The sequence below is a fragment of the Tachysurus fulvidraco genome, chromosome 5 (assembly GCF_022655615.1).
Source record: "Tachysurus fulvidraco isolate hzauxx_2018 chromosome 5, HZAU_PFXX_2.0, whole genome shotgun sequence".
NCBI classification, from domain to species: domain Eukaryota; kingdom Metazoa; phylum Chordata; class Actinopteri; order Siluriformes; family Bagridae; genus Tachysurus; species Tachysurus fulvidraco.
In genome coordinates this window covers 21,384,149-21,403,253 of record NC_062522.1, presented here as the reverse complement: position 1 = coordinate 21,403,253, position 19,105 = coordinate 21,384,149, and the positions used below count along the sequence as shown (strand labels likewise).

The window sequence follows — 19,105 nt, the reverse complement described above, 5'->3', positions numbered from 1 at the left end:
ATTGTATACAGTATATTAAAGATGATCTCAAGGGACCATCACAAGGCACATATACTGTATGTTGTCTTGTGATGAACAGGCATCTCATTCTGGGACACTCGATTCAACGACTAATTGCAGTTAAACACTTACACCACAAGGGTGCAGTCTTACTATTCAGACAGCTTTTGCTTCAACCCGATTCGAAAACGAATTTAAGGTCAGATTAAAAAAAAAAAACATTGACCCCAAATACGACAGCCATGTATGATATTATGTTTTATTACTGTAAAATTGTCTACTCAAGGCCTCATACTGAGTAGTCTGATGAGTAGAATCCCCAGATCTCAACCTAAATAAACACCAATGAGAGAGTTTGGTGTTTTAGAAAGCACTTTCTTTCACTATGAATAAAATACCAAAAAGATATTTTGTTAAACTGTCTTGGTGAGTTTCTGCAAATACTATATGTTGTTCTATTTGTCCATTAAATTGTCACCCACCTATATTTACATAAGGAATTATAAAGCCCGATTGTGACTAAATTAACAGTGATATCTTCTTTCCCACGCCTCATCTCACATTTCCTTGTACTGTGAATGTGTAATGAACATGTTGTAACATGGAGGCTTGTATCAGTAACGCGCCATTAGCTCATAGGACCACACCCGAGTGCGCGCCCTGAGCCGCACCCTTACAGCAGTGTATTAGGACACAGTTCGACGTGCTGCTATTGTTGTGGCGCACTATTGAGTGCTGTAGTGTGCGGATTTGGACAGGGCCTTGGCCCTGCCCATGGGTGCGGCGGATCTTTCTGGATGTTTATCAGTGGGATTTTCTTCTCCTTAAACCAAGCCCAGGCCTGTCTAGTGAGAAACGTACTGAGAAAATAAGCCCTTTTTTTATATTTAAATATCCCAAATTTTCAAAACACAAGCAGTTCACCAGTTTCATAATGATACTTATTTGCTACACCTACTAAATAAAAGTCACCTGTTACAAAAAAAAAAAAGATTAATCACTTATTTACATCTTAATTTTTTTTTTTTTTTAGAAAGTATTTCTTTTTTTGCCCCCCTGAGACCCAGAGGAGGTCGTTTTTTTATGGTGTAATAATTATCTGCTGAAAGATATCCGTTAAATCGGTTTGAAAGTGCTGGCGTTGTGCTGACTCTGACTGGCTGAGTGTCAGAGGGAAAGGAGGAGGGTGTGAATCCCTAGAAGGGAGGGAACAGGTGAGCTTCAGGCTACCTGAGTCAGTCAGGAGGAGAATCAGGGACGTAGGATCACACATTTGTCTCAGTTCTCGTGTGCATTCGTGTCAACAAGCGAGTGTCCAAAATGACACTGGAACCCTTGAGATCGGCTTTATCTCTCGGGGAGATTGGAGAGACGTCGCTGGCGGTTCCGTCAGACGGGGATTCCCACACGGGCAAGCGGCGCGTCATGGAGCAGGTTAGCACCATGAGAAAGAGCAGGAGCAAGTACAGAGGATCAGCAGGAACACTGTCCCCCACCAGTAAGTGCATTAACTCATCCTCCCAAACACTCCAATTCACCACTAGTTCTAATGTTTACAAACTATCACTACTTATATACTAGAACTATTTCTAAACAATAACTATTCATATACATTACGACAAAAACATCAACAACAGCATGACACTGAGCTCATTGTACTGTAAGTGCGCAGATCAGCGACGCAGTTCATCACAAGCTGTTTCTCTGCCCGACTCGTTTTTATTAAAGATTAAATTAAAGTCAAATAAACGAATTGTGTAAGTGAACCCTCACTCAGCTGCTCAACACAGCAACAGGGATCGTTGTAGGCTGTACATAAATAAAAAAATATATTAGAATATTTATATACAAGTAATGTATATAATAATAATAATAATAATAATAATAATAATAATAATAATAAAGGTAATAATGTCAAATAAATGAAGACAAATCTTTTGTTCTGATACCTAAACACAACATTGGACTTTTGTAGAAGTGCTTAATATATAACTCATGTTTATAACTATATAACTACAGCTTATAACTTAGAACCCCACTGTATAACTCTGTATACTCTAGTGTATAATATCCAGGATTAAAATGTTACATTCACACTTCCTAGTTGAAATAAACTAAACTTTAGCCTAGAGAGGAAATTGGACATAATTTATATAAGCGTTATTATTTGTATACTAATTAAATCTTATTTTGATTATTTATAATTATATTTCTGCAAATACTATATGCCTACTAATATATATATATATATATATTATGTCTATATATATAATATTTCTACATGTTTCAGAAATGGACCAATAGTTTGGACATGTATGCAAGGGTAAAAAAATTAAAACCTGGTAATCATTTATATTTATTATTACATAAAATGTGTGTATAAAAAAACAGCATAGTGCCTAGTTTCCAGAGAAAACATTCTCCATGCTCTTTAAATTTATATAATTAGACTTTTACACTGTATACACTTATACACTTATAATTAATCCAAAAATTAATTACAAAAAAAAGTTGTTGTATTGCGTTTATTTGTTTTTCTTGACCACAACCTACTGCAGCAATACTAAATATCGGACACTTATTAAATGCACTAATTGTCATATCTGTAATTCTGTCTTAAATCAAGACAAACCTTAACAACGTGCTACCGTGTTTTATTATTCAACGTAAAAAAAATATTTGCATGTGATGTACTGTGCCCCACCTGTTAAATTAGTTAGTAATTTTCCTCCGCCATTTTATAGGGCATTGTCCTGCGTTAGCTCGAGCACCTGTGATGAGTTTATAATTGTGTATATGTACAACAACTTTGTGTTGCATATTTATTTTCTGAATAGTGATTGTTCAACAGTAGCCGGTCACGCTCCAAAGTAATAAGTACCGAATAAAATATAAAGGCTGCATTAAAACACTATTCCAGTTTTATATACGTAAATTATTTAAATAATTTATTTTAGTTTATTTATTTTATATACTTATTTCAAGTATCTGTACACAACTTTACCTCTTCTTTACCTCTTCTTTACAACTTTACAACTTTAAATCTTCTTTCTAATTAGGCCCCAAGAGTGACAGTGTCTTTTACGAAAGCAAGTTCGCTTCTTTTCCTGCAAATGGATCGGACTTTTTGCATGAGAGCGCTTTCGCAAATGGACATGCAAAAATGGTAAGCTTTATCTTTGTACTTAATAAATACAGGTCATTCTATTTTTTTTTTAAATGAAAGGATAATGAACGAATGCCTTAACAAAAGGTCAGGTATATGAAAAAGTGAAGGGCTGAGCTTGTGTTTCAGTGTACAAGTCTGAACATATACAGAACGTTTTTGGTTGTAACGATTTTTTCTGCACACACATTTGTTCAGATAGATTACTCCCATATACAAAGAAAGTCTTTTCACCTAGCCCTAACTTATCAGTTAGTTAACAGTTTGTTAAAAAGGTTAATATCGTGAACATTTATTGTGCTAGGTTTGACTGCAGGGTCCAAAATCTGATCTACCTAGAGGTGATGGGGGCAATGCAAAATATTTGTGTTTGTAATAAGAGGAAGTGAATGTAAGGAAAATGTTCATGTTTAGGTGAACACAGACATGTCGAAACATAGTGGAACACTTGGAAACTTATTGTCCAATTAAATGAATAAAGAAAGAGAAGACTAGGCAAAACAGTTAAAGAACTAAAATTTATGTAAAGTAATGCATTTGAATTATTATTAGTTTTTATTATCATTACATGATATTTTTATTTTAATAGGCTAACTAACTGTTGTATCCAGGACAGTTATAGGTATGAGGATGAAAACTTTTGACTATTATGAATTCTATAAGTGAAGTGAAGTGACATGCGGCTAAGTATGGTGACATATACTCAGAATTCATTCTCTGCATTTAACCCATCCAAAGTGCACACACACAGCAGTGAACACACACAGCAGTGAACACACACCCAGAGCAGTGGGCATCCATTTATGCTGCGTGCCCGGGGAGCAGTTGGGGGGGTATAAAGTGTACTAAGTGATAATGAATGAGCCAGGTAACAAAGTTCATTACATTTATTCACAATATGCACACATACATTCTTAATTGCACGACTTGATATGCTAAAACGGCTGTTAGTGTTTCTTTCATGTCACTTTGACAATCGCGAATGTTACGATTCACGTCGATATATCAAAATTTTAAAATGGTGAAATTTGACAAATGTTGAGCAGTGTACATCCCTATATATTACTGTTGGTCATTGGATTTTTAAATGTTTAGCCACTTACATCTTACCTTTCACTCGTTGATGGTTAAAACAGAAGTGCGCTTGGCCTCAGTGAACAGTAAAGCCTGACGAATGGTAGAGTATAACATCACTAAAGGCAGCTCAGATGAGAACATTTTCTTGGCATGCAGTATCTTTGCGGCATCATAGTGGAGTTTTTATTAGGCAATTTAGTTCACATTTTTTTATATACATCTCAGACATGATAATGTGATAATGCTGTACTAATTTATAGTTTACAGTAAAAAACTATTCTCAGTGAGATCTCCAATAGTTTTTGAGAAAGTAGCAAAGCAAAAAGCCGAGAGTTAAAAAGTTGAATACAAATTCAATAGCAAAAATATTTAAAATGATTCTAAATAGATTTATTTAAAAATATAAGCAATATTTTTATCTGAATGTAATGATTAGTGAATGAAGATCATGAGATGTTAACAAGTGAATTTTGATTAAGAAATTGCTAAATCGGATTTTGGCTACAGGCCTTAGGCTGTTAAACTTGAAACAGATTTATTTTATTTTGATTGATTTTTGTTTTTTTTATACCTCATCCATTTAGAGAAACATCATTTGATACATTTTGTGAACATGACCTTTATTCTATAATTATACGGTGTTCTAAAGCTTTCTGTGTTTATGTGTTGGGTGTGTTTCAAAAAAGTCTTAATGCTCTGTCACGGAAACTACTGATAATGATGGATTGGTCTCTGGTTTTGTGTTTTGACGGCAATAAAGTGTGATACATACTGTAGTTGTTGCTTATCTGAGGTCACCCTTGGTGCATTAGTCAATGGAGTAGAGCTTGTCTGATCTTGTCTTTTGTGTGAATTCCCATAAATTATATTCAGGAAACAGTTGACAAAAGTTAAACTTGTAGAATGTATAAATTTGTGGATATTTGCAGAAAGAATAAATGATACATAAGACTAAATAAACCCCTCATATTTCTGTTAGTGATTAAAATGCAATTGTTTTTAGGATCATTTCTAAGCATAACTCTCACCCTTCGAGAATATACATCACTGGATGGATGATAATAATAATGATGATAATAAGAATAATAATAATTATGATAGTAATAATAATAATAATAATGATAATAATGATAATAATAATAACAACAACAATACTACTACTACTACTAATAATAATAATTTTATAAATAAATAAAAACTTTAGTGTAATTGTCATGATGTTGCATGAGATCATTTTATTACCATACCTCACATTAATTATATACCCGGTAAGCTGTACTGACTGTTCTGTTGCGGACAGATTTCCATAAACCAATGATTCCATGCATCAAGTATTTTTGGAGTTTTTATTAGATTTAACTTCATAATAAATACTACATTTTGTTATACCTCGTGAAGAAGCATAATATTTTGCCTATCCGTTGTACATAGTTGTACAAATTTGCTCACACATTGTAACACTGCATATACGCAGATATTGTACACATTCTTATCCACTTGTCTGATCATCTTCAGAGGAAGAGAATTTTTATTTTGCTATCTTATACTCTTCATATTCTTGCAGGTTTTGGTGAACAGTAAATTTTACATGTGATCACTCAGTGTAGGTTTTGGTTAACCACATTCATGCGTCTTGCCTGTTTATTTTCCAGAGGCAACAGAAGCACGGCATGATGCAGAGGAGTGTTAGCACAAAGTCAGCCAACTATCACAGGGTCCAAAATAACAGTATGTTACCGAGCAGCCTTCCTGCTATAAACCAACCCTATGCAGACCTCTATGCCAATCAAGGGGCCTTGAATATTAACACCACCCGCTGGAGCCAGAATTTCAGGCATTCAAAAAACATGGACAGGACTCAAGTCCAACCTCCACTCACCAACTCCACTCAACAAACAAAGGTGAACGGCAATACCATTAACAAGAGACCTCCCTCTGCCCACTCAAACTCTGAGCCCAAGCTCTCAGTGCCAAGCAGGACAAAGTCTGAGACAAACGGGTGAGTTAGAAGACCTGATTTCCATCATTAGGTTGCTTCCATTTTAGTGATCTCTGGCATTTTACTCTGAAAGTTCAAATGAGTGACTAAGTATTTCTTTGGTGTTGATTCTCAGAATGAATGGAGAGGCAAACATGTCTAGTATCGCATTAGTAGACGCGATATTAATGATCACCCATGGGAATGAAAGGCAGCAGCTGCTTGGAGCTTCCGTTATTCAGCATAAAACATTCACAGATGACAAGGCCAAGGAAGAGGTGAGCAAAGAACATTTCAACCATGCCCATATTTGTATATAACACATGTAATGTACAGAAATGATGAACTGTAATATTTAACACACTGCAAAATCTTTACTGAATGTCGGCTCAACATTTCAGCCTGTATCCTTACTGTAGCAGAGTGTGTGGTCATATAGTGGTGACAACTAAACTTTTGGAGTTTATTACTGATGCAGCACTGAACATGTTTTTGTGATAACAGTGGTAAGACATGTTAATAAAAAATCTGATATTTGCATATTATACTCACTAACCAGTGAACCCAAACACTAAAGTAAATACTGAATACGAGTGCAACTGTCATAATATGTTAAGTAGTGTGTCACAACAGCACACCACTTTTGGCATAAATGGGTTTAGTCTAAAAATCCTTTACCCTAGTAACCTGTCAGAGGAGTTAATAGCTGACAGCATTGCATCATTTTCACCATCTAAATTGAATATTCCGTCTCTTAGGTATTTAAGTATGGTGGCATTTCTCATTTGGTGGCCTTGCTCAGCAGCTCGAACCCTGACATCCAACTGACGTCGGCCTCTGCATTGCGTAATCTTGTCTTCAAAAATTCAGCCAACAAGGAGGAGGTACGGCGCACAGGAGGGTTGACCATGGCTTTGCAGCTACTCCGAGACACTAACTCGGCTGAAACCCAGAAACACGTAACCGGTAAGCAGCTGCACTCTTGTTTACTCTGTAGTCTTGGAGAGCTGTAAGTCCTGTAAGTCGATTAATTCAGAACTAGGATGCTGCACATAGTGGCTTGGTTTAGCATACTAATAGATCAAGGATAGAGTCTTCATTAGATAAAGATAGTATTTACTGTATACTAGATTTAGCTTAGGCTTCTAACACCACCAATGAATAAAAATACCTCAAACCTGTGAATAAAAAACCTATCCTCATCAGTCTATGGTGCTTATTAGGTAGGTATCAGGTAGCAATCTTAAAACAGCTGTCAGTGACTTAATATTGTTTGATGCTTTCAGGCCTTGTGGTTTGTTTTTCTGGTGAATCATATTTTATTAGATACCCAAAGCCTAATTTTATCCTAAAAGTTAAATATATAAACAAACAATCAAATAAATATTTTAGTATTTAAATGCTAATCTGTTTAAATTAGAATAACTGAATAAGGAAAGATATCATTAGAAGATCATCTACATCCTTTGTGAAGTGTCTGAACTACAAGTTTAAGGTTGTCAATTATCTGCATCTTTCTTGAACACTTTCAGTGCAGATCTTTGCCTTTCCCTGGTTTATTTTTCCATAAACATAACTTTAATGTTTTCTTCTTGCCTTTGGATTGTTTAAGCTTTCTGTGTTTCTGTGTCAAACCAGGTCTTCTGTGGAACCTATCTTCGGAGGAAAGCATTCAACCTGATCTACTACGACAGGCTCTTCCGGTTCTTACTGAGACAGTGCTGCAGCCGAATGCAGACACCTCAGCCATAGAGTCTGAATTAGAATCTCGCACTGAGAGCTTCTGCAATGCCACAGCATGCCTACGGTGAGCCACACTTACTGCTCTGAATTCTCTTGAAAGTGAAAATGTAGGCAAATTGTTAAGAGGACCGTAGTGGCTGATTTACATTTATGCTTCTGCTTTTATTCACTTGATTAATTTCCTGAGTAAAATATTTATCATCAGACTGATGTCAAGTTATAGATGTCACAACGCTCATATCTAATTGCTACAAGTCTTCCTTTTAATTTTGAGTTTATTCAAAAACAGATGGCATAACAATTAATAAAGCTAAATGAGATAGCAGAGATGGCATCATGGGAGATGTGGCATCTAATTGTAGACTTTTTGACACTTGACAGATTAAAATCTTGACACTCTGTTCTGTATTTTGTGAGACAAGAAATTAGTCTGTAATGTGTCATACTTATAAGACTGAGCATGAGTCATTACACACATTGTTAAAACAAAGGGAAATTCCTTATCTACAGTAGTTTGACATCCTGGGGCTGTACTGAGGGTGTAGCTGCAGTACATTCACACCAGATATATCATTTACCAATATAAAAAAGTCCCTTTTCACTGACAACAATGACTACAGTGACTAAAGCAGTTGTTAGGTCTGACTGTATCCGGTGGGACATACAGCCCACCAAACATATGATCAATAATGAACAATGTCAGAGTAACAGTTATGACTGAACAGATGTTGAGCATTTTGGCTGTGATTGTTGCTGCTGTTTTTCAGCCTCATACATGTAAAACCCACTTCGATAATGATAAAAGTTCTTTCACACATCCTTAGTATGTGGGAAACAACACATGGTTGTTATTCAGTTAACCACCAATGAAGCAGGCTTAAACAATTAACACACGTTACGATCTCAGCAATTTTATGTTGTTAAAATGGTAGATCGAATTTTTTGTTTAAACGTGCAACAGATGTGTTAGTTGTGTTTCTAGGTCATTGTTTTATCACATCAACCTATGTTGGACTGTTTACTCATAACAGATATTTATATAGAGACGAAAACATAATTATATGATGTCATATCATATAATTATTTTATATAAAAATAAAAAACATTTATTTTGTTTTTTTCCCCCATAGTGTTCTTGTGAAGTTCCTGGTACATTAAGCAAATTAAGGCTACACAATGTCTGGTTGCATTCGTCACATGCTCTGTGTGAACATGTTTGTTTACCTGCCTAGATAGAGCAATTAGTAAAATTTATAAAAAGGAGAAATTGTTATGTAATAGTAGCCTGTTCACCCTTCTTACCAATAGAAATCTCAGTTCTGGCAAACTGGCAAACCGGCAAGCCTTGCGTAACTGTGAGGGCCTGATTGACTCACTAGTCAAACACTTGCAGTCTTCTATGGAGAACGACCAGCTGGATGATAAGGTATTATTCCCTGTTAACCTGGGACCTGGCTTTTACTCTCATTAATGATAAATTGGTATTTTACTGCTATGTTGCTCAAAGGATAAAGTAATGTAAATGGAAGAAATTTCCTCTACAGAAAAATAGGTTTTAGATGATCTGTTAAATAATTACAGCGATGAGAATGTTTTACTGGTAGCTTAACTTGCCAGCTTTCATTTACACGTTTACCAGGAGCCTCTGTATTTGTAGTCATACATTTAGTAATAAAGATGTGCTATACAATACACATGGCCTGAGGTGAATGTCTAATATACATGGTAAGTGGTAAACATTTATCATGTCCTAACAGGTGTTCTGTATTCTGCTATTTGCCCTCAGTCTGTGGAGAATTCTGTGTGCGTTCTTCACAACCTCACCTATCAGCTGGAAACCGAGGTGCCTTCTGTGTTTAGCAAGATTAACAACCAGGCTATGGCTTCTGAAAGCCGCGCTAACGCCACTGACACCGGCCCTATCGGCTGCTTTAGCAACCAGAGCCGCAAGATCCAGCAAGAGGTCAGTTTACTGTCAGCAGTGTTTAAAATGCACTTAAGCAATTGAGTTAAAGGCACAACAGCAGATCAATTTATAATTCTGTAATAATTAACATTACGTTAATTTTTTAAACTGACGTTTTATTATTATTATTTTTTTCAATAATTATCTTGTGTTTGTTTCAGGTCATTTTTTTTAATCAGATTATTCCAGCATGAATAATTCACGTGTTTAATTTCATATGAGTATATTTTAAAGATCAATTTTCTATTAGAGTTTTATTGGTTATTTTAGTTCCTTTGCTAATGACCTGTTCTTTCATTTTGACAGATAATGGGGCAATTCATACATGTTTATGGATAGTATTACATTTTGTTTATATTGCTATTAGATGCATAATAAAATGTATTGTAATATTAGCTTCTAAGCTGGGAGGTTAAGAAAGTAAAATCGAAGTAAATTTTCGGCGATGACGCATTACCGTGTCTTATGAGTCATATTTTGTGTTTTTGTTGTCTCGAAGAGCAACATCGAATCCACAATGATCGATGACTTCGATCCCAAAGGCAAGAGCCAACTTATTCACTCAAAGACGCTGCAGACTTATCTGAAAATGCTGGGTTCCAGTCAGAACACAAACATTCAGGAGGCGTGCTGCGGAGCTCTGCACAACCTCACTGCCAAGAAGGGAATCGTAAGATCAGATTTTTAACCCATTTCCTTGCTTAATGCCTAGCTAGTAATGCATTGTTTTATATGGTTCCTCCTTTTTTAATTATACACCAATTAAGGAAACCCGAGTATTGGGTTTAAATTCTTCACTATCACTGATTAGAGCACTATTTGAATGGACCGATATTTTAAAAGTTTATTTTTATATCAGAAATATAAATATAACAGCAATGTAAAAAGTGTTATTGTGGAGTATAGCCATGTCTAATTGTGCTATCAAAATGCTTTAGTGTTCATTAAAGTCTACTTAAGTTTAGAAATTACATTTTAAAGGTTTCTCTGTATTCAGAATCAACTTGTGGTTACAAGATTCTGTTAGTTAGGCACTGGACCCAATACTACTCCTTATTTGAGCAGAGCAGATATCATGCGCTAAAATGGCTTACGTTTGCTGTCTGAATTGTGTGTAGCTGAGACACACCTATGTTTTTAGCCAAACTCTCCCAAGTGCTCGTAACACATGTGTAATAGTGTGAGTAGTGCTTAAGTCATGCCTGTAATTCAAGTGTAATGTAATGCATTAAATAAAGGGACCTGTTTGCCTTTAGGTGATAACACAAAGTATATTGCCTTTTAAATAACAATAATATTAAATCTTGACAGACATAAAATGCTTGATTTTTAGCGTTAACCTTTTTCATTAAAATTGAGGTGGTTAACATGTAATAGCAATGATTAGATTATAGCATTTTAATTTAGTAATTCTAAATAAATGTACTATGTGATTACCATTGATTATCTCTTTACAGTGACAACTGTCAAAGATTTGGTTATATTAGGCAGCATGTGAACAGTCAGTCGTGTGAACAGTGACTTTGACAAGGGCAAACTGTGATGGCTAGATCAGATCTCCAAAACAGCAAGTCTTGTGGGGTACTCCGTGGTTAGTACCACTTTTGGTCCAAGTAAGGACAAACAGTGATCCACTACAGCTCAGCTATTCAATTGGCGGGTTTGTTCCAGCCCTTCAAGTAGCCTAGTGTGAAAAAGACAGCTCTAGAATACATTTAGTTCATACGGACCACAGACCTACAGTTATGAGGTGACGCGTGTCCGTTCCATTCAGCACAAGCTGCGATCACGTCACAGATTAGGAGTCATGTGACGTTAGGCGAGTTGCTCGAGCAGCCTATCCTGTGAGACGCGATGACAGATGAGAACGTCCTCTGTTCATTTCTTCCTTCAGTTTTTTCACACAAAAAATTTTTGAAAATTCGGTTTATTAACCCTACTCTACCCTAGCTCTACTTACATTCATTTTCCATTCTCTATCATGAATAGCATTTACATGAGTAATCACACATCCCTCACAGACCAGTTCCTGCAACACTGTATGTTTATCGCTCTGACAACATAATCACCCGATTTCACTGCTCTTGCGAAATCTAAAAATGCCATTTCTCTCATTAGAAGTCAACATAAATGTTTGCCAATTATTGAGATGGCTGTTGTAGTTCAAATAAGCATACCAAAATGATTTATTTTGACAAAAAATACCCTGAAACAATGTTATTTTCCTTATTGTGAACCTTTTAATAATGTGCACTTAAGTTTCTGTTAAATGAGGGCTCACTGATTTACTCATGTGAATGTAGAAAAGGTCTATTTGGGTGTTGTATAATGCACTGAAGTTGTTCTAATGCAGTTTCAAAATACAACACGAGCACGTTTAAATGTAGGGAAAATAGCTTATATACAACATATGGGGTCCTATATTGTTGTTGTGTCATCACTCATATTGCAAGCCATATCTCTCCAGCCCTTATTTGGGATACATTTCATAATCTGTCCCCATGTCAAAGTAATTAATCAGCTACAGGGTAATGGGTGTCCAAGGCTCATAGATATGCACGAGGAGCGAAAACTGGATTGCACTGTGTGATCAGACACTTTTCTATCATAGCCAGACTTTTTCATTAATTTGTGCTACAGTAGAGCTATGGTCAAGATGAGCTGGAGTTTGGCCCTCATTTTACTCAGATCCTTATGCTTGCCCATTTTCCCTGCTTCTGACTAATCAAATTCAAGAACTGAGTATTAACTTGCAGCGTAAAATATCGCCGCTGTAACGAGATAATCAATGTCTTCGTCTTTTTGTGGTTCTATTTTACACACACACAAACACACACACACACACATTATATACTGTATATATATATATATACTGTATATATATATATATATATATATATATATATATATATATATTATATGTAATTATATTATATATTATGAAACTTATATATATGTTTGTTTTCAAAGACCATTTACTTACAGAAAGTATTCATGAGGAACTTGCTAATGTGTGTTATCCTGTGTGTACATTTTAGGTGTCAGATGTGTTGAGTTACACCATTGTCCAGAGGCTGAATGGTATAAAGTACCTCTCTCCACATCTACGATCACAGAATTTGTCCCTGAAGAACGGCATCACCACACTGATGGGGAACCTGTCTCGAACTCCCTCACTGCACAGAACTCTAGGTAATTTGACCTATATATATATTGATTGCATTTTGTATCCTTATCCTGGTTTACGTTCAGGAGTAGTTTGTTGTATACTTGGAAAAAAATAAGCATATCTTATGCTAGTGCATATTTTTGTGAGTATAAAGAACAAAACAGGATGAGACTCAATTTTTGTGTCTGCGTGCGAGACTTTGGAGTTGGGAGGGACTACATTTTCTGTTTTGTAGGAAGCTCTTAGTGTTTAAAACAGGAAGCAATTAAAAAGAGAACATTGTCAAACAGTACATGAATAGTACATGAATCCTGTAGTTCTATAATGAATGGGATTTATTTCATTAATTATAAATGAAATTCAGAGCTCTGTTGGCTGTCTGTCATGTTTGTGTGTTGCTTATAATAAGTCAATAATAAGTTGTGTTGTGCAGCATTAGTCTGGCTTGTGATACATTGCTGTTTGCTGGCGAGATGTAATGATGATTTACTCTGTATGTATGCTGAGTAGGTGGTTGCATTTTTTTTGTTGTTGTTTGATGGTTTTTGTCATTCTATGCAGTATTACTTTTTATATGGTTACAGTATCTCACAAAAGTGAGTACACCCCTCACATTTTTGTAAATAATTTATTATATCTTTTTATATGACAACACTGAGAGATAGCGTGAGAGCGACAACACCAAATTAAACACACCTACTCCCCATTCACACCTGATACCTTGTAACTCTAACGAGTCACATGACAGAAAATGGCTAATGGGGCCTGCTTTGGACATTTTCACTTAGGGGTTTTTAGACATTAATGGCTGTGTGTTGAGTTATTTTGAGGGGACAGCAAATTTACACTGTTATACAAGCTGAACGCTCACTACATTATATTGTAGCAAAGTGACATTTCTTTAGTGTTGTCAAATGAATAGATATAATAAAATATTTACAACAATGCGAGGGGTGTACTCACTTCTGTTAAATACTGTACTGTATATCTTAATGCCTGCTGAATGTGGCTAGTGTGTGAAGCTGGTAATTAGCTGTATATGGAGTTTCATTTTGTCGATTGTGCTCTGTTTACGCACGACAGCTCGTCAGGCTCTTCCCGATGTCATCCAGACCTTGACATCTGATATTACACCAGAATCTGACAGCGCCACGGCAGTAGCCTGCCACACGGCAAACAACCTGCTGAGGGCGGACCCTGAGAAGGGAAAGACGTTACTAAGCAATGACCTGATCAACTCGCTCAATAACATGAGTCAAAACATGTGAGTGTATTATTCATTGGGAAAAAATTCTACTGGTATTGTGACAGGTATCTGTTCTTATCTGCACTGTTATTCACAGAACCCTGCCGAAGGCCAGTAAGGCAGCAGGAGCTCTCCTTCATAGCCTTTGGTCTGACAAGACTCTTCAGAGTTTCCTCAAGAAGGTAAGGTGTTTACCCTGTGTTTTAAATCTAATAATGCTTTTGTACATTTCTTCTATCACAAACTGTGATACAACCAGTTTAACAAAAAATAAAGCTCTTACTTTCTTTCTTTCTTTCTTTCTTTCACTCTGTCTGTCTGTCTGTCTTCCTTTCTTTTTTTACACAAATCAATACCAGAGCTACTGCATAAAACCTAGAAATTAACGTTTTTCTTTACAAGACTACGCAGGCCTGTGCAGAATTTCATATGCAAATGAATCCCTGATAAGGACTTAAAGAAAGAGAAGCAGTTTTATCCACCATGTGGTGTACCTCAGATGTAATGTATTACATATGCATTAATAGAATACAAATTAATACTATTAATGAAGCTAAATATAATAAAAACTTAGAAATACTGAATATTAAGGTCCTAATTATAAGCTATTATGTTTAGCATATTTTTATAGTAGAACTAAGAGAATGACTTGCAACAAGTTAAATTTCTTTCACTGTGTTAATAATAAACTAGGAGTGATAAATCATGACCAAACTATGCAACAGCTATCAGACTAAGAGCTATTAGATATTGTAATCTTTAGCTATAGTTTCGCAGGTATGAACTTGTAGCGTCTGATTCCATTTATGATGTTTTGCTGTTATTTGAACCGCAATGCAGTTAAATGTTTAAATTAGATTTTTTTAAAAACAGATATTTACACACTGTAAAAAGCATATTTATGAAAACGTTTACATCATATACATCTAATTATGAATTGCTAAAAAGGTGCAACGAGTGATTCCTTAACATACTTTATGTAGGAGCAAATATATTTATGAAATTATTTTTTTTATTTATATATAATTTTTTTTTTATGAACAACATTTTTTAAATGAAATTTTGTTTAAGAATATGGTCTGTAGAGTGTTATTTCTTAATCAATATCCTTAATCAATAATAGGCCACAAATAGTGGTGCAGTTGTGTAGGCAATGTAACAGTACCTACATTATACAGTTTTAAAACTGTAATCAACACCTGTTGTTTCTCACCATTTCGGTGCTTTGCCTACAGTTTTTTTGCATATATTTAAATTAATTCCAGCTTACAATGTAAAAAAAAAAAATATACTCAGCCAAAAATTCAGGATGCCGAGAATACATGGAACTAGTTGGAATTGTTTGTTATATAGTAAGACAAAACTCCAGAATTTTAGAAAACATGAGTGAAAGTTTAATATAGTATATATTTATTGACAGAGACAGGTGAAAGGGCTGGTAAAGTTTACTTTTAGATATGTGAGTAGAAGAGGTGATATAATACAGCGAGGAACTTTGATAAGAATTGCTTGTGTTATAATTAACAGGCTCTTTCACACACAAGATAAGACACAAAAAGAGCACTGTGACAACATTTTAGTCATATGCTTTTGCCCTGTCACATTCTTCTGCTCCTGATAGACTGTTTGACATCCAGGAAGAAACTAATTTAAATGCTTCCTTGATGAGTATTTTTACCAGTATAATTAAGATCTAACTTTGGGGAAAAAAGCTTTATTAATACTCATGATCATGGAAGACAGTTTCTAAGTGACAGATGATATTTGTTGGACAGTTAAAACAGCTCTTTTAATTAAATATTTAGGAGTGAGTGAACATGCCCGAACATTCCTTTAATTTACTGACGCTGTGTCTAAATACTGGCATTGTCTAGGTCCAGATTCGAATGTAACCAGTGTTCAGGTGGACTTCTTTGTAAGACAGCACAGAAATTGAACGTTAACATATTATATAATGGCAGAATAATGGTGTAAATTTTGGAAACTCACGTTGCAGATTCCCTACTTATAAATTTGGCTAGTTTGTTCTCTGTCTGGACGTTTGACGTGTTCACATCACCATAGCAATCATAACAAAGCAGTGAAACTTGAGAAGTATTACTCAGTTTTGCCAAACCTATCTGACAAATATCTTTTGCCAAACCCTGCCTTCCAGTAAGCCATCAGAAATGTAGTATAATACACATACAGTATGTGCAAGAAAGATCCATGGCAATGAGGCAGTGATACATAAGTATACTCAGCTGGACCAGGACAAAAACTGTGAAATGTCTAGAGGCTGTTCACATACACATACTTCATTTTGTGGAGCTTAATTTCTCCTGCTCCAACCAGAGCTCTGACAGCTTGGTAATTTATGTCACTTGAGTTTCTGACATTCTTGACAACATGGATCTGTTTACTGCAGCGTAGCAGATCTTAGCATGTAGCTGCAGAGGAGGGGTGGAGATGACAGAGTGTTTTATATTAGGACTGGGTGTGGAAGGGTGGGAAGGTTTGGGTGTGTGACTTCTGCTTTCAGTTTAAACGTCTCCAAGCCAGTAATGAGAGGAGCCTAGGTGAAAGTAGGTGTGTGAAAGTCCAGTAAGTTTCAGTGAAAGGACTTTTGTGTGTGATTACGCAGCAGTAGGTAAAAGGTAAGGGGGTGTTGAAAAAAGAAAAAAAACGTGTCTACCAGTATGCTTTCACTGATTTGAATCTTACCATGCTAGTTTCCATGACAAAAGTTGCTGTCGTATCTCACTTTTTGATTGACATAGGCTTGCAGGGATTTTTTTTTTTCTTTTTCTTTTTTGTTTATATGTAAAAACAAAACCCACCCAATGTTGCTAGTTCTTTCCTAGAGCTGCTTTATAATGACTTTTTGTGCAACATTTTATTTTAACAGCTTTTATTTCATATTGTTATAATTATTTATGAAGAACCTGACAAAAAAATCATCAGTATTTTTAAGCAGAATGTTCATTTTAATTTAACATTAAATCAATTCAATAATATTTTGTGTTGGTTTAAAACTTCATTTTTGTTTATTGAAGTTTGGATTACTTGATTGTTCTCTTTTGGATTTGAATTTTCATTTCTTTGTGTGTTTTATAAATGTATATATATATATAAATTATATATAAATATAAATAACAGTCACAGGACTGTTTTGTAGTGATCATTTCTATATAAAACTGTGTAATGTAACAGACTGAATATTTTGTAATAATATTTTCTTCTTGTTTGTTCTTTTTCTCATTTCCAGCAAGGGATGAGTAAGAACTTCTTTGTGAATGATATAACTTCAGCTGCAATTAGGTCTCTTCATATTGTTGAGTAAACTGATCATCGTGCCGGTGACTTCAACAAACGTCCAACTCTGCGTAACAGCTACAGAAAATAACTTCTTAACTATACACATGAATATACTATACACATCATATATTCCTGTCCGCTTTGAATATAAAGAAATAAAAAAAAAGGAAAAAGCAGCTAAGGGGAATGTAAATGAGCTTTACAGCTCTGAGTTTGCACAGAAATTGGGAAAAAAATATTTTATTTCTTTTCTTTATTTCAAATAGATTTTTCTTGTGTTGCATGGAAGTGCCATAATGGGAACATATTACATTTTTTATTACATTTATTACATTGCATCTAGTTGATGGATTGCTATTTTGAGTATGATGATATTCTGACATGGATCTGCCTACATGAGAGGGGATAAACTGCAAATTTTCATGCCTTTTTATTTTAATGTTACAAGTATTGTGGTATTTATGTCTGTACCTTTGAGAGTCACAAACTGCTGGAACCAAATTCCTTGTGTGTGTCAACACACTTGGCCAATAAATCTGATTCTGATTCTGATGAATGAATAAAAATGGATAAATGTCTCAAGGATTAAAGTTTTGGTTCCTGCCAACCCAATACAGTTAGTCTTAAGCTGAGGTATTAGACACCAAGGTATTATTATGAATATTCATATATGTTGTTGTTGTTTTTTTTCCAGATTTATTGCATTTTAATAATTTTTCACTTGATCTTACCGTTTGAAGAGGGTGTCTTTGTAATTGCTCGATTTATTCAAGTCTCATGTTTGAGTTGTTAATATCTTTTTTTTTTCAGCAGAAACCAAATAAAGCTTTTTGAAATGGTGTTTTTTGTTTATTTTATACTCGTGGTGATTTAAAGGTAAATTCTCCCCTTCGACATGTTTAACATTATTTATTCTGAAACAAGTGCTTGAAGATTCTGGAGCTAACTTTGAATCTGTTGTATATTTATTCTCGTGAGAAGTTAGCAGTTCTTTGTTTTGCTGCACGTAGGTCACAGGAAAACATTGCAAATGCTATTACAGTGTTTTACGGTGTTTATCAGGAAAATAAATTAGTTATCTAAAAAAAATTATGATCACCATCCTCTTGATTTTAATCAGCCCCACTGCATTATATACAGTATGTGCTCTGCCACACCTGTTCACTTCAGTACAAGTAATTGATGGTGATCTAGGACAATATGCTCATACTAGAAGACAATAGAATGAGGTCAGATTGTTGTCTGATGGCTTTAAACTGTTCTGAGTGTACCCCGACCTTGGACTGGTCCTCCTGATTATTAAGGCAGAAAGTACAGAGAAATACTGTACACAGTTGTTTTGGATATTTCTTGGTCAGTGGCAATGCTTATGGCACTGCCCAAGCACTGGTGTCTTTTGGGAGATGAGAGCAGTCAAAGACATGGATCATGTTATCTGCTTACAAATCACACATTTTAATTAT

General features: G+C 35.1%; 1 protein-coding gene across 1 annotated transcript; it reads left to right on the top strand.

The window, feature by feature from the left end:
• The first annotated feature begins 1,216 nt into the window (after positions 1-1,216).
• pkp1b (plakophilin 1b) lies at positions 1,217-18,482 on the top strand. The gene is made up of 13 exons (XM_027147173.2): positions 1,217-1,498; positions 3,060-3,166; positions 5,896-6,242; positions 6,358-6,499; positions 6,980-7,187; positions 7,860-8,028; positions 9,273-9,390; positions 9,751-9,927; positions 10,430-10,600; positions 12,969-13,122; positions 14,183-14,363; positions 14,443-14,527; positions 17,593-18,482. The coding sequence occupies exons 1-13, from the start codon at positions 1,321-1,323 to the stop codon at positions 17,665-17,667; spliced, it is 2,112 nt and encodes a 703-aa protein (XP_027002974.1). The 5' UTR covers positions 1,217-1,320; the 3' UTR covers positions 17,668-18,482.
• The last annotated feature ends 623 nt before the right edge of the window (positions 18,483-19,105 follow it).

Excerpts from the sequence above, each read along its gene's own strand:
- pkp1b (XM_027147173.2), top strand. The coding sequence starts at position 1,321 with ATGACACTGGAACCCTTGAGATCGGCTTTATCTCTCGGGGAGATTGGA. Across the intron at positions 6,243-6,357 it reads ACAAAGTCTGAGACAAACGG|AATGAATGGAGAGGCAAACA; the intron begins GTGAGTTAGAAG and ends GTTGATTCTCAG. Across the intron at positions 7,188-7,859 it reads AACCCAGAAACACGTAACCG|GTCTTCTGTGGAACCTATCT; the intron begins GTAAGCAGCTGC and ends GTGTCAAACCAG.